This window comes from Salvelinus sp. IW2-2015, linkage group LG18, assembly GCF_002910315.2.
Source record: "Salvelinus sp. IW2-2015 linkage group LG18, ASM291031v2, whole genome shotgun sequence".
NCBI classification, from domain to species: Eukaryota; Metazoa; Chordata; class Actinopteri; order Salmoniformes; family Salmonidae; genus Salvelinus; species Salvelinus sp. IW2-2015.
This window is the reverse complement of record NC_036858.1, coordinates 54,026,906-54,043,387: the sequence shown is the minus strand read 5'-3', so window position 1 is coordinate 54,043,387 and position 16,482 is coordinate 54,026,906. Positions and strand designations below refer to the sequence as shown.

Here is a 16,482-nt window from a genome sequence, read left to right as displayed (position 1 = left end):
GTCCTATGAGTGCCATCTGATGAAGATCATCAAAGGTTAGTGATTAATTTAATCGCTATTTCTGACTTTTGTGAGCCCTCTCCTTGGCTGGAAAATGGCTGTATGGTTTWSTGTKACTAGGCGCTGACCTAACATAATCGCATGGTGTGCTTTCGCAGTAAAGCCTTTTTGAAATCGGACACTGTGGTTGGATTTACAAGAAGTTTATCTTTAAAATTGTGTATAACTCTTGTATGTTTGAGGAATTTTAATTATGGGATTTCTGTTGTTTTGAATTTGGCGCCCTGCAATTTCACTGGCTGTTGTCGAGATGGGACGCTACCGTCCCACTTGTACCAGAGAGGTTAAAGGCTATTATGAAGCAAATCAGGGAGATAGCTCAGAGGCTGCCTGCCACCTCTGAAAAACCCCAATCACCCAGCAATTTTTTGCCTCTCTGTGGTGAGTTTGTATAGCCTATTCCAGCTCCCCGAGAACCCCGCTTACGACCACCTCCTCTCAGTGCTCGCTTATTTTTGAGCCATCTTCGTTTCCTTCAGACCGATCGAAGATAGCATATATCATTACGCTTATGTCGGGAAGGGCGTTCTCCTGGGCTACGGCAGTTTGGGAGCAACGATCTGGAGGTCATCTGGAGGAATTTATGGCAACGGTGAGAAAGGTATTTGAGTCTCCGGTATCTGGGAGAAAGGTGGCCAGTGAACTGCTTGACTTATGCCAGAACTCCCGTAGTGTAGCAGACTAGGCGGATGATTTTCGCACGTCTCTTTTCRATACTTTTCTGCACGGATTACCTGAGGATGTAAAGGATGAGCTAGCTGCTCGGGAATTGCCGGTTGACCTCGACTCCCTTATCGCCCTAACCATCAAAATCAATGGACTCCTAAGGGAACGTAGGAGTGAGAGGAGGTCTCGTGCACACTCGTGCACCCGCTAYGGCTCGTTCACCTTCGAGGGAATCCGGAAGTTTTTCAGAWGGCAGCTTTTCCGAGAGGATTCGAAGCCACCCGAGCACTCTCGTGATTCTACGATGGGTGAGTTGGATACTCCTGAGCCTATACAGTTGGGAAGAGCTAGGTTATCAGTTGGGGAATGCTCACGGAGCATGAACAGTAACTATTGTCTGTACTGTGGAGGGGCAGGACATTTTATAGCTACCTGCCCTATTAGGAAACCCTTGTCTCTAATGGGTACCAGCACTATGGTGAGTCAGACTGGGAGTTCCTAATTCCCATCACCCGCACACCCTTTTTTGTGCTTGTGCTGTGGGGAGACCAATCTAAGTTTCTCCGAGTACTCATTGACTCTGGGGCTGATGAAAGTTTTATGGATGCCACTATTGCTTCAGAGCTTGGTATTCCCACTCAGCCTCTCTYTGTTCCCATGGATGCTAGGGCACTGTACGGCCGCTCTATAGGGGAAGTCACTCATAGTACTGTGCCCGTTCAATTACGGGTTTCTGGTAACCACAATGAGACTATACAGTTCCTCCTCATTGCATCTCCCCATGTTCGTGTCGTTTTGGGATGTTCCTAGCTACAAAAGCACAATCCGGTGATTGACTGGACCACAAGCTCCATCCTGGGTTGGGGCCCATTTTGCCAGCACAGCCTTCCCCAAGTCGCCTTCCTCRGGATGTTAGCAAGACTGTGGGTGTCTCAGCTATTCCCACTGAATACTATGATCTCCTGGAAGTGTTCAGTAAGGCACGTGCTACTTCCTTTMCCCCGCACCGTCCTTATAACTGTGCTATTGATTCTCTGCCAGTCACTACACCACCTCTGGGTCGGTKGTATTCTCTGTCCGGACCAGAGACCAAAGCTATGGAGGAGTACATAGAGGAGGCCGTTCGTCCGTCTGCATCTCCTGCCGGCGCAGGGTTTTTCTTTGTGGAAAAGAAGGACAAGACMCTGCGTCCGTGCATTGACTACCGGTGACTTAACGGTAAAAAATTGTTATCCCCTACCTCTCCTCTGTGTTTGAACCTCTCCAGGGAGCCACCATGTTTTCCAAGTTGGACCTTCGAAATGCCTACCACATGGTTTGGTTATGTGAGGGGNCTGCGTCCGTGCATTGACTACCGGTGACTTAACGGTAAAAAATTGTTATCCCCTACCTCTCCTCTGTGTTTGAACCTCTCCAGGGAGCCACCATGTTTTCCAAGTTGGACCTTCGAAATGCCTACCACATGGTTTGGTTATGTGAGGGGKATGAGTGGAAGACAGCCTTCAACACAGCCAGTGGACATAATGAGTACCAGGTCATGCCATTTGGACTCACAAATGCCCCCGCTGTTATCCAGGCTTTGGTCAACGATGTGCTCCGGGACATGCTAAACCGTTTTGTTTTCGTTTACGTTGACGACATCCTCTTTTTTCCTGATCTGCCCAAGAACATGTACTTCATGTCAGACAGGTTCTTCAGSGCCTCCTGGAGAACCAATTGATTGTGAAAGCCGAGAAGTGTGAGTTCCACCACTCCAYCATCACCTTTCTGGGATATGTATTGCTGAGGGTAATATTCAGATAGATCCTGAAAAGGTGAAAGCAGTGGTGGATTGGCCTCAACCAACGTCCAGGGTGCAGTTGCAACGGTTTCTTGGTTTTGCTAACTTCTACCGCCGTTTCATTCTGGATTACAGCACCCTGGCTGCCCCCCTCTCGGCACTCACCTCTCCCAAGGCACCATTCAAATGGTCTCCAGCTGTCGACAAAGCCTTTGTGGACCTGAAGAATTGGTTCACAACAGCTCCCATCCTCATCCATCCAGACCCCTCACGTCAATTTGTGGTGGAAGTTGATGCTTCGGATGTTGGACTGGGGACCATCCTGTCCCAGCGATCAGCCCAGGACCAAAAGCTTCATCCCTGTGCCTTCCTGTCCCATCGTCTCAATCCTGCAGAGAGGAACTACGATGTAGGCAATCGAGAACTCCTGGCGGTTAAGATGGCGTTGGAAGAGTGGAGGCACTGGCTGGAAGGAGCAGAACAGCCATTCTTGGTCTGGACCGACCATAAAAAYGTAGAATATCTCCGTACAGCCAAGCGCCTCAACTCCATGMAGGCCCGGTGGGCCCTCTTGTTTACCAGATTCAACTTCACCATTTCTTACCAAACCAGGGTCAAAAAATGTGAAGCCTGACGCTCTCTCACGCCTATACAGTTCCTCTATTACACCCTCGAACTCCTGAAGGATCGACCACGGGGTAGTGGTTTCCAGTACCTGGTTGACTGGGAGGGTTATGACCCGGAAGAGAGGTGCTGGGTTCCTGCTAAAGACATCTTGGACCTGGCCCTCATCGCCGATTTCCACCGCCGACACCCCGGTCAGCCAGGTATGAACCCAGGTAGGACACTAAAACTGATTAAAGTAGGACCCAGGTAGGACACTAAAACTTGCTAAAACTGATTAAAGTTTGCCTGCATTAAAGTCCCCGGCCACTAGGAGCGCAGTTTCTGGTGAGCATTTTGTTCTTTGCTTATGGCCTTATAGAGTTGGTTAAGAGCGGTCTTAGTGCCAGCTTCGCTTTGTGGTGCTAAATAGACGGCTACGAATTATAAAGATGAGAACTCTCTTGGTAGATAGTGTGGTCGACAGCTTATCATAAGGTACTCTACCTCAGGAGAGCAATACCTCGAGACTTCTTTAATATTAGACATTGCGCACCAGCTGTTATTGACAAAAGACACACACCATCACCCCTCGTCTTACCAGAGGTAGCATATATTTTCTGCCGGTGCATGGAAAACCTGCTAGCTCTATATTGTCAGTTTCTTCGTTCAGCCACGTCTCGGTGAAACAACATAAGATGTTGCAGTTTTTAATGTCCCGTTGGTAGGTAATCTTAATATTAGGCATCAATTTTATTTTCGAACGATTGCACAGTTAGCAAGAAGAATGGAAGGCATTGGGAGTTTACTCGCTCGACTCCGGATTCTCAGACTCCGGATTTCTTCATGCAAAAGGTGTGGATCTGGGCCTGTTCCAGTGAAAGCAGGATATCCTTCTCGTCGGACTCTTTAAAGGAAGTTTCTTCAGTCCGCGGTAATTAATCGCTTTTCTGATGTCCAGAACTTATTTTCGGTCATAAGAGACAGTAGCACCAACATTATGTACACAATAGTGTAGTCTGGCCCAGGAGTGTGAAGGTGAACGGAAAGGCTCTGAGAAACGAACCGCCCTTGCTGTCTCTGCATGGCCGGTTCCCCTCTCTCCACTGGGATTCTCTGCCTCTAACCCTATTACAGGGGCTGAGTCACTGGCTTACTGGTGCTCTTCCATGTTGTCTTAGGGGTGCGTCACTTGAGTGTGTTGAGTCACTGACGTGGTTCCTGTCTGGGTTGCGCCCCCCTTGGGTTGTGCCGTGGCGGAGATCTTTGTGGGCTAGACTCGGCCTTGTCTCTGGTGGTAAGTTGGTGGTTGAAGATATCCCTCTAGTGGTGTGGGGGCTGTGCTTTGGCAAAGTGGTGGGGTTATATCCTGCCTGTTTGGCCTGTCCGGGGGTATCATCGGATGGGCCACAGTGTCTCCTGACCCCTCCTGTCTCAGCCTCCAGTATTTATGCTGCAGTAGTTTATGTGTCGGGGGCTAGGGTCAGTCTGTATATCTGGCGTTTCTCCTGTCTTATCCGGTGTCCTGTGTGAATTTAGTATGCTCTCTCTAATTCTCTTTCTTTCTTCTCTCTCTCGGAGGACCTGAGCCAAGACCATGCCTCAGGACTACCTGGCATGATGACTCCTTGCTGTCCCCAGTCCACCTGGCCGTGCTGCTGCTCCAGTTTCAACTGTTCTGCCTGCAGCTATGGAACCCTGACCTGTTCACCGGACGTGCTACCTGTCCCAGACCTTGCTGTTTTCAAGTCTCTAGAGACAGCAGGAGCGGTAGAGATACTCTCAATGATCGGCTATGAAAAGCAACTGACTTTAACTCCTGAGGTGTTGACTTGTTGCACCTTCGACAACTACTGTGATTATTATTATTTGACCATGCTGGTCATTTATGAACATTTGAACATCTTGGCCATGTTCTGTTATACTCTCCACCCGGCACAGCCAGAAGAGGACTGGCCACCGCTCATAGCATTGTTCCTCTCTAGGTTTCTTCCTAGGTTTTGGCCTTTCTAGGGAGTTTTTCCTAGCCACCGTGCTTCTACACCTGCATTGCTTGCTGTTTGTGGTTTTAGGCTGGGTTTCTGTACAGCACTTTGATATATCAGCTGATGTAAGAAGGGCTATATAAATACATTTSATTTGATTTGAATAAGTAAAAAAAAAAGTTACACAAAACGCAAAAAAAATAACAAAATTGCACAATTGGTTGGGATAATGTAAAACGTCAGCCATGGTCTTTCGGTACCATCTTTCAAACACTGTTACATGTATTTTGTAATCAAAGTCTGGTCTGTCAAAGCGTCTGGTTATTATTATTATTTATTTAGAAATGTTTGTGTAGAAAAGGCCCATGGAGTTGGTGGAATAATTCTTTAATTCATGGCCACTTACTCAGCTGGGCCAGGGGCGCTTTAATTAGGTCAGGTGGCAATGACCAACAGATCTCATCCACATAAAAGGAGGAAAACGCCATCACCTGATCTCGCCTCTTTCTCTTAACTCTGTCTGCTCCAGAAGTTCTGTGCGTCCATGAATCCACCACAGACTACTCAGTAAATATACCACTTTATGGTTAAAGGAATTCCTGCCTCAGTCTCATCCATTCCTCTGTCAMCTGACACGTGACCACCTGTTCACCTTCACTGTCATTCATCCTACCTGTCCAGCTACCCACACAGATTCCACTAATCTTTCAGTTTGTATTTAATCTGTTTGGTAACGCCAACCTGTCCTGTTCTCTACTCACCACCACTGTGAATTGGCTCCTATTTGAGCGTGCCGTTGAAGATAGGCACAGGCTGCAAACCTCGTTATTTGGTTTCTCCCGTTTCTCAGGGGTGTTTTCATTGTTTATTGGAAATGTTTATGCTAACTGTGTATTTGTTTTCATAAACGTGTTAAGTGTTGACCATAAGAATGTTAATTGGGCAATTGTAATAACTTTAAAGTGTGCTATTTAGAGGTTTAAATGGTTTATGCCAAGWGGTTATTTAGGATTCCCTAATCCTCATTCAGGGCAGTTTGTCAGTTTTTGCCTTGTATTCGAGTTAAGTTATTATATTATTGGCCGAGTAAGTTTATTATTTTGCAACCAAGTTAAAGGCCCAATGTAATGTTTTTATCTCAATATCAGATCATTTATGGGTAATAATTAAGTAAATTACTGTGATTGTTTTCCATTAAAATTGTCAAAATATACACAAATAAAATTTCTCAAGACATTTGCTAGGACTGTCTCAGAGTGGTCTGAGTGGGGAGGGAAAAGGCACCAAAGGGATGCATTGACCACAGAGTTGATCAATCCACCACAGCGGAGGAGCCTAATGGGAGGAATATGTAAMCTGAAAACTAACTGTTATTGGCAGAGGTTTGGAAATATTTTGGTTATTGGTCTATTCACCAGGAAAGCTAAAACTCCACCCATGCAAAACCCGCGGATTAGAATGTCCTGTATAAATTGCATTTTCAACCAGCAACTGTCAGAAATAACAGTGATCATATTTTTTCCCGCACTTTTTCAGTGTTAGTTTCATCAGCTGTTGTACACATATGAAACACAGGAAAAAACATAATTTKGATTGCACTGGGCCTTTAATGATTTTGGTCATGTTTAAAATGTGTACATTTTTGTAGATACAACTCTGGATACAGTCTTCTCCATCACCTGCACTATAAATAAATACCGCATTTGATCTACTGACGTCTTAACTGTTACTGCCTCACACTGGATCCTCTATCCTAACACAATGCCATTTACAATTGCATTTATAATCAATAACAATGTTCTAATCACTGCAGTCACATCAGATATTTGAATCCACATGAAACGGACTCTTAAAATGATACATTATACACAATGCATGACAACCCACCTGAGAAGGWCATGTTGAAACCTTCATAGGACATGGAGAAATCTGAGACGAAGCGGAGCTGGGCGCTAAAGTTTCCAAACAGGCCGGCCTTGATGGAGGGGGGCAGGATGGAGCCAGTGAGCCTGGCCACGGGTTCCATGAAGCTGCCGTCCTCTGTGATGAGSAGGTAATCATGGGAGTCCTCCAGGTGGAACGTGTGGAAGAGCAGCTGCACTCCTGGAGAGATTCAGATAAGATTAGGCCTCCCTAAGTCACACATCAAAATCCCTGTCTCTACGTCACACCAGCCCTAAGGGAGGGCTGGGGCTTAATGTTGATGAGAATATAGAGATACATCATTCAAATGGGGTGATGTAGGCCTAGTCACAGCCGCTTTTACTTACTTAATGCTGCAACAAATTATTGGTTGGTTCTTACTGTAGAGAGCTATTCATGAGTCTTACCTTTGCCATGAGACACCTCTATCGTCCATGTGCAGTTCAATGAGTTTGGGTAGAAATCAGGAAATCCAGGGGAGAGAATGGTTCCTTTTTTACCAAAGATATAACCACCACACAACGCTAAGGGAAACAAAATGAAACACGTTGTGAATGAGTGTATGAGGCATTGTTTTCTAGACTCCCATACATTGAGAACTGAACATTATCAGTGATAAATKAATGCCATTTCTTGCATAACAATCAGTGGTTTTAGAAAAATAAATTATAACAGCATTTAAATAAATAAAGATGCAAACGATTATGAGCTCGTATTAGAATTAGAATTTTGATTAGTATGCCAATAGCGCAGAAAATTGCTCAAAGAAATTGCTAAATTAAAAAGTCCAGGTGGGTTTGAAACCAGAATTTAGGTCAGAGCCTGCAAACAATATCCCTGGGTGTAAGATAATCTCTTTTGCACTTTGTAAATGTTCTAAACAAACTTTTAGTCACTCCTCCATGTTATTTGTAGAGACAAACCTAATGTGAAACACAGACGTAGACACATGTTTCTAGATTAAAAGCCTCAGTTTACCCAACTAAAGCTGAGTAAGATGAAGACATGGGATACTGTACACTGATAGTGAGTCTGTCTGGGAAGATCAAAGGCGAACTTAATAACCGAGGCAGAATTCTGACAGGATAGACTCTGTCAGTGGAGAAAGTCAGGCAGAGTCGTYGAAACAACAACTTATCACTGCCTTAATTACAAGATAAATAAAAAAGGAAGAACAAGTTAAAGGAATATGCTAATCTACTTTGGTTTCAATGTAAATTTTACACTTTAATTGTACTTACCATGTTTTTGAAGCATGGAATCTATAACATGAATGTATATGTGAATAGACAAACAGAGGTCCAGAACCTCTAGCCTATGAGGATGAAGTCACTCAGTGTTTATATTTGGTGTGAGGATCTGTTAAATGGTTTGAAAATAGCTGAAAAAGGAAGCCGGCGTTCCCAAGATAGCACAGGTTCCCATGAACAAATGCATGGAGTTGGCACTTGCAATTATACCCGATTCCGTAGGCTATGGAGATGCTGGTGATTAAATGGGGCTCATGTCGCGCGTGTTATCATACACGCCCAAGGCTACCACTGAAAGTTAATCAGCGAGGATAGTTCTTTTGAGTGTGAGACAAATAAAAATATCATAATTGCATGGTATCCCAGCATGCGTCTACATATTTACTGAGGTCTGAGTTGTCCCGTTTGAAAGAAGAGGGGAAGATATTTTTGTTGTGAAAAACAAGGTGTACCTTCCCCCAAAGTGAGGGATCCTTGGAAATCATTACAAATTACTTCTGGTATAGATATCACAAAGCGGGCCACAAAAGCAGCACTGTATGTTTATGATAAGACATGGATAAGACAAATTGTGGGCGTAAACAATCCATATCTACAGTATCGTCTTTGCCACAATGAAATGGATCATAAAGATGGCCCCGCTCTTAAGAGCTTAAGTCCTGCTTGCACCATAAACACAGCAGTGGGCAGGAGGAGACAGGTGCTCAGGATGCAGGACTAGTGAACCATTTCTAYGGGATATGAAGAGTGCATTTCTGCTGCACTTCTAAGAATGAGGGTTCAAAGAATTATACTACAAGAAAAACACAATGATGGATGATCAATGTTATGCTCTGTGATTGTTCATTATTTTTCACAATTTCCAAAAAGTATTGTGCCATAATCCTCCTTCTAATATAAAACATTCTATCTCTTCCTGAAATGAATGGGTGATAAATCCAATTTAAAAACCAGATAGCAGCTTTGTCTAGAACAGGACCTGTCTATTGCATATGCCTACAGCCTTGTGAAATGATAGAGTAAGTAAGAGGGACAAATAGGCAGATACAACGGAAGAAAACATTTCATATATCTGAATGGGATGTGGAAATGCCACCACTGTCGATCATGAAGGTCAAGTTCAGAAGAGAACACATTCTGTATCAGACTTGGCTGGAATAGAAAATACAACTGATAAGCTAGTTGTCTGGAGGATGATATTGGGTGTACAAAACCTGACGGTCAAACGCTTGACTTACTGGAAAAATATGCTGTACAGGTTTATTTTCATCCCAAGTAGTGAGAAACAAATGAGATAAACAGTTAGAATAATGTCTTTCTGCAGAACCTCCACCCTGTCTACTGCCTCTCTGACTCTCTGTTGTCCGACATCCAAAGTTATCTTAGTGTGTATATTCCAGTCACCTCTCCTCTCATCAAGAATTAATGAACTCAGCCCCCGAGGGGAGTCAAAGAGGCTTACCCTTTCCCCCAGATAAGAGAGAGATTCATTAGCAGGGAGTTGTGTCTCCCACATCTCTTTCTGTGAATGTGATGGGGAGTGTGAGGAGAGGAGAAGTGGTGATAGCTGGGTGCTGCCACGCACGTACTGTAAGTGCACCTGACACGAACAGGAAAAAGGAGAGGAAGGAAGGGTTGGACGAGGCTAGATGGGGTACACTACCATCACAGCTGGGCAGTGCGTGATTCCACTGATGGTTCCTCTCACACACGATGGGTTCCTCATCGCTCAGCGTGTAGCCTTGATCACAGCTGAATGTCACCCTGGAGCCAATGGCGAAATTGTTCCCATGCCGCTTTCCATTGACCGGGATCCCAGGATCTAAGCAGGAATCTGTTTCCATCATAATACCTTTAGGGATAGAAATAACTATTTAATTCCAATTTCAGGCCCTAAATGTAATAGAGAATGGTGTCATAATTGCTCTTTACTGTATAAATCATGAGAGGGAGCCACAAGGAGTTCTCTCTCCATTTCATCCCTTGATGGAGGGTTGTTCTCATAGAACATATTGTAATAATAATCAAATGTGAATTTTATTAATGAGTTTTTCCAAATAGCACACATGAAATGTTTATAAAGCACAATAGATGTCATTAACAATTTTCAGCCATCTGTCTGGATTTGGTAGTCATGTCTCATCCCTGCTTACTTAAAATGACAGCCAGTATTGTGCTATAGTAATTGTGGTTAGGTTAATATAGGAAACATTTATGGCATACATTTTTTGTGAGTATATAGTATGGAAGCTTGAATAAATTCWGAAAGTATTCAAACCCCTTGACTTTTTCAACATTTTGTTACGTTACAGCCTTATTCTAAAATGGATTTAATAAAAAAATGTCCTAATCATTCTACACACAATACCCCATAATGACAAAGCGAAAACAGGTTTTTCGATATTTTCTCCCATTCTTTTCTGCAAATCCTCTCAAGCTCCCCATCCAACCTGACAGAGCTTGAGRGGATCTGCAGAAATGAATGGGAGAAACTACCCAAATACAGGTGTGCAAAGCTTGCAGCGTCATACCCAAGAAGACTCAAGGCAGTAATCGCTCCCAAAGGTGCTTTAACAAAGTACTGAGTAAAGGTTCTGAATACTTATGTACATTTATTATTTCAGATGTACAGATGTTTCAGATGTTTCAGATGTTTATACATTTGCAAAAAAAATCTAAAAACCTGTTTTTTGCTTTGTTGTTTTTACATATTGTGTGTAGATTGATGAGGGGGAAAACAGTTTAATCCATTTTAGAATAAGGTTGTAATGTAACAAAATGTGGAGAGTCAAGGGGTCTGAATACTTTTCGAATGCACTGTATCATAGTATTTGGAGGAAGAATTTGGCTAGCTATTTTACAACACTATTGAATTGTTGATAGATTACTAAATCATCTTATTGCAAATGACAGCCTAGTGCTATCATTGGTGATGTAATAACGTTATATCTCATGAGCTAAATCTCATGAGGTTGGCCTTCGTAATCACCAATTATTTGGCATTTAAATCACAGTCCTGTTCAGGCAACAACACTAATGATGACAAGCTATCAAAAATAAGTGTCAATCTAATTTCACAGCTCCTACACCACTTCAGTAATATTGAAATGGTGTAAGAGCTGTGAAATTAGATTTACACTTCTTGTGATCACAACACCCACCACACGAGCTGAGTCAATATTGACATCAGCAGCACACACATGAAAGCGATATTGCACCACCAGTTGTAGCCATTAAACATTTTGTGGATTGCAAACACAACGTCCTCAGCTTTCAAAGGTAGCCCTGTGGATACATTTCAAATTGAAAACCGYAGAACTCACTGTCGTAGCGGATCTGGAAGCCCACGCTGGAGCGACTGTTGTCCGTGGTGAATAGCAGGTACATGTAATTACTGGTGCTAATGAGAAAATAGGGCGCCTGAGTGCCATGATACTCTCCGATTAAAGGAGAGGAGTTGGAGGGGCCATCCCGAATCTCCAGTGTGTCATAATTAACCTCGGTCTGAAATCTACATGAAAACAGACAAAAAAGAAGGGGAAATGGAAGTAAATTAGAAGCTACTATTCCATCCAGGCAATTTTATGTAGCCAATCATGGCAGATTATCTCAAACGGAATTATTGTGTGAAATTGAAATAGCTGCATCAAGGACAAGATCAATTCTAAACAAAATAGGAAAACCTGTCAAAGGATATCTTGATGGCGTGATCTTTGCTGGCTTCAATAACCCATTCACAGTTCAAAGAATCTTTGTAGTATCCCGGCCAGCCAGGGGACAGCAGAACTCCGGTTGGAGCTGTTAAATGTCCCCCACAAGGTGCTAGAGGGGAAAGTATAATCTTAGTGGCAAGGTTCTGACATAGAGAGCTTACAAGTCTATATGCAACAGTGTGCAAAATGTAACAGTATACAGTCGTGGCCAAAAGTTTTGAGAATGACACAAATATTAATTTCCACAAGGTTTGCTGCTTCAGTGTCTTTAGATACCTTTTGCAGAACATCAGTCTGTCCCTGATGTTTTTCCTGGAGAGAAGTGGCTTTTTTGCTGCCCTTCTTGACACCAGGCCATCCTCCAAAAGTCTTCGCCTCACGGTGCGTGCACTCACACCTGCCTGCTGCCATTCCTGAGCAAGCTCTGTACCGGTGGTGCCCCGATCCCGCAGCTGAATCAACTTTAAGAGACGGTCTTGGCGCTTGCTGGACTTTCTTGGGCGCCCTGAAGCCTTCTTCACAACAATTGAACCGCTCTCCTTGAAGTTCTTGATGATCCGTCTCCTTGATGATTTACTTACGGCGCCGACAGAGATGGCCGCCTCGCTTCGCGTTCCTAGGAAACTATGCAGTATTTTGTTTTTTTTACGTGTTATTTATTACATTGGTTTCCGAGGTAATCTTAGGTTTTATTTCATAGAGTCGGGAGGAACTACTGGATATAAGAGCAACGTCAACTCACCATCATTACGACCAGGAATACGACTTTCCCGAAGCCGATCCTGTGTTTTGCCCACCACCCGGGACAATGGATCGGATCCCAGCCAGCGAACCAATACGCCAATACGACGACGCCGTAAAAGGGGCAGACGAAGCGGTCTTCTGGTCAGGCTCCGGAGACGGGCACATCGCGCACCGCTCCCGAGCCTACTACTGGCCAATGGCCAGTCTCTTGACAACAAGGTTGATGAAATCAGAGCAAGGGTAGCATTCCAGAGACACATCAGAGACTGTAACGTTCTTTACTTCACGGAAACATGGCTCACTCGAGACACGCTATCGGAGTCGGTACAGCCAGCTGGTTTCTTCACTCATCGCGCCGACAGAAACAAACATCTTTCTGGTAAGAAGAGGGGCAGGGGGGGTATGCCTTATGATTAACGAGACGTGGTGTGATCATAACAACATACAGGAACTCAAGTCATTCTGTTCACCTGATTTAGAATTCCTCACAATCAAATGTCGACCGCATTATCTACCAAGAGAATTCTCGTAGATTATAATCACAGCCGCATATATTCCTCCCCAAGCAGACACATCGATGGCCCTGAATTAACTTTATTTGACTCTATGTAAACTGGAAACCGCTGCATTCATTGTAGCTGGGGATTTTAAGGCTAATCTGAAAACAAGACTCCCTAAATTGTATCAGCATATCGATTGTGCTACCAGGGCTGGTAAAACCCTGGATCATTGTTATTCTAACTTCCGCGGCGCATATAAGGCCCTCCATTTTGTTGCTTCCAGCCTATAGACATAAACTAAAACAGGAAGCTCCCGCTCTCAGGTCTGTTCAACGCTGGTCCAACCAATCTGATGCCACGCTTCAAGATTGCGTCGATCACGTGGATTGGGATATGTTCCGCATTGCGTCAAACAACAACATTGACGAATACGCTGATTCGGTGAGCGAGTTCATTAGCAAGTGCATTGGCGATGTCGTACCCACAGCAACTATTAAAACATTCCCCAACCAGAAACCGTGGAWTGATGGCAGCATTCGCGCAAAACTGAAAGCACGAACCACTGCTTTTAACCAGGGCAAGGTGACCGGAAACATGACCGAATACAAACAGTGTAGCTATTCCCTCCGCAAGGCAATCAAACAAGCTAAGCGTCAGTATAGAGATAATGTAGAGTCACAATTCAACGGCTCAGACACAAGAGGTATTTGGCAGGGTCTACAGTCAATCACGGATTACAAAAAGAAAACCAGCCCCGTCGCGGACCAGGATGTCTTGCTCCCAGACAGACTAAACAACTTCTTTGCTCGCTTTGAGGACGTGCCACTGACACGGCCCGCTACCAAAACCTGCGGACTCTCCTTCACTGCAGCCGACGTGAGTAAAACATTTAAACGTGTTAACCCTCGCAAGGCTGCAGGCCCAGACGGCTATCCAGCAGCCGCGTCCTCAGAGCATGCACAGACCAGCTGGCTGGTGTGTTTACGGACATATTCAATCAATCCTTATCCCAGTCTGCTGTCCCACATGCTTCAAGAGGGCCACTGTTCCTGTTCCCAAGAAAGCTAAGGTAACTGAGCTAAATGACTACCGCCCCGTAGCACTCACTTCCGTCATCATGAAGTGCTTTGAGAGACTAGTCAAGACCATATCACCTCCACCCTACCTAACACCCTAGACCCACTCCAATTTGCTTACCGCCCCAATAGGTCACAGATGACGCCATTGCAACCACACTGCACACTGCCCTAACCCATCTGGACAAGAGGAATACCTATGTGAGAATGCTGTTCATCAACTACAGCTCAGCATTTAACACCATAGTACCCTCCAAACTCGTCATCAAGCTCGAGACCCTGGGTCTCGACCCCGCCCTGTGCAACTGGTACTGGACTTCCTGACGGGCCGCCCCCAGGTGGTGAGGGTAGGTAACAACATCTCCACCCCGCTGATCCTCAACACTGGGGCCCCACAAGGGTGCGTTCTGAGCCCTCTCCTGTACTCCCTGTTCACCCACGACTGCATGGCCATGCACTCTCCCAACTCAATCATCAGGTTTGCAGACGACACTACAGTGGTAGGCTTGATTACCAACAACGACGAGACGGCCTACAGGGAGAGTGAGGGGGCCTCGGAGTGTAGTGTCAGAAAAATACCTCACACTCAACATCAAACAAAACAAAGGAGATGATCGGTGACTTCAGGAAACAGCAGAGGGAGCACCCCCTATCCACATAGATTGACAGTAGTGGAGAGAGGTAGAACGTTTAATTTCCTCGGCGTACACATCACGGACCACTGAAATTTTCCACCCACAAGACAGCGTGGTGAAGAAGCGCAGCAGCGCCTCTTCAACCTCAGGAGGCTGAAGAAATTCGGCTTGTCACCAAAAGCACTCACAAACTTTTACAGATGCACAATCGAGAGAATCCTGTCGGGCTGTATCACCGCCTGGTACGGCAACTGCTCCGCCCACAACCGTAAGGCTCTCCAGAGGGTAGTGAGTCTGCAAACGCATCACCGGGGGCAAACTACCTGCCCTCCAGGACACCTACACCACCCGATGTCACAGGAAGGCCATAAAGATCATCAAGGACAACAATCCCCCGACTCAGCCTGTTCACCCCGCTAGCATCCAAAAGCGAGGTCAGTACAGGTGCATCAAAGCAAGGACCGAGAGACTGAAAAACAGCTTCTATCTCAAGGCCATCAGACTGTTAAACAGCCACCACTAACATTGAGTGGCTGCTGCCATACATGTAATTTAGCACTAGCCACTTTAAACAATGCCACTTAATATAATGTTTACATAACCTACATTACGCATCTCATATGTATATACTGTACTCTATACCACCTACTGCATCCTGCCATCTTTATGTAATACATGTATCACTAGCCACTTAAACAATGCCACTTAATATGTTTACATACCCTACATTACTCATCTCATATGTATATACTGTACTCCATACCATCTACTGCATCTTGCCTATGCCGTTCTGTACCATCACTCATTCATATATCTTTATGTACATATTCTTCATCCCTTTACACTTGTGTGTATAAAGGTAGCTTGTGAAATTGTTAGGTTAGATTACTCGTTGGTATTACTGCATTGTCGAACTAGAAGCACAAGCATTTCGCTACACTCGCATTAACATCTGTAACCATGTGTATGTGAATATTGTTTTTGATTTGATTTGATTTTGTTGATTAGGTGCAATCTTACTGGCAGCAATATTCTTGCCGTGAAGCCCTTTTTGTGCAAACAATGATGACGGCACGTGTTTCCTTGCAGGTAACCATGGCTGACAGAGGAAGAACAATGATTCCAAGCACCACCCTCCTTTTGAAGCTTCCAGTCTGTTATTCGAACTCAATCAGCATGACAGAGTAATCTCCAGCCTTGTCCTCGTCAACACTCACACCTGAGTTAACGAGAGAATCACCGACATGATGTCAGCTGGTCCTTTTGTGGCAGAGCTGAAATGCAGTGGAAATGTTTTTTGGGGATTCAGTTAATTTGCATGGCAAAGAGGGACTTTGCAATTAATTGCAATTCATCTGATCACTCTTCATAACATTCTGGATTATATGCAAATAGCCATCATACAAACTGAGGCAGCAGACTTTGTGAAAATTAATATTTGTGTCATTCTCAAAACTTTTGGCCACGACTGTAGACCGGGTATACTTTACTACTTGTAGAATTGTAGCATACTTTTAGTGGCTCTACAATGTTTCACCAAATGACAA

At 44.5% G+C, this 16,482-nt stretch overlaps 1 protein-coding gene across 1 annotated transcript in view; it reads right to left on the bottom strand.

Moving 5' to 3' along the window:
* LOC111977959 (CUB and sushi domain-containing protein 1-like) overlaps window positions 1–16,482 on the bottom strand; it is a 638,095-nt gene that overhangs the window by 141,434 nt on the left and 480,179 nt on the right. The window contains exons 16-20 of the mRNA XM_070448606.1: window positions 11,951–12,089; window positions 11,591–11,778; window positions 9,931–10,119; window positions 7,425–7,541; window positions 6,982–7,197 (exon numbers count right to left, since the gene is read on the bottom strand). Of these exons, the coding sequence (XP_070304707.1) occupies window positions 6,982–7,197; window positions 7,425–7,541; window positions 9,931–10,119; window positions 11,591–11,778; window positions 11,951–12,089 (849 nt within the window). The remainder of the gene's footprint in view (window positions 1–6,981; window positions 7,198–7,424; window positions 7,542–9,930; window positions 10,120–11,590; window positions 11,779–11,950; window positions 12,090–16,482) is intronic.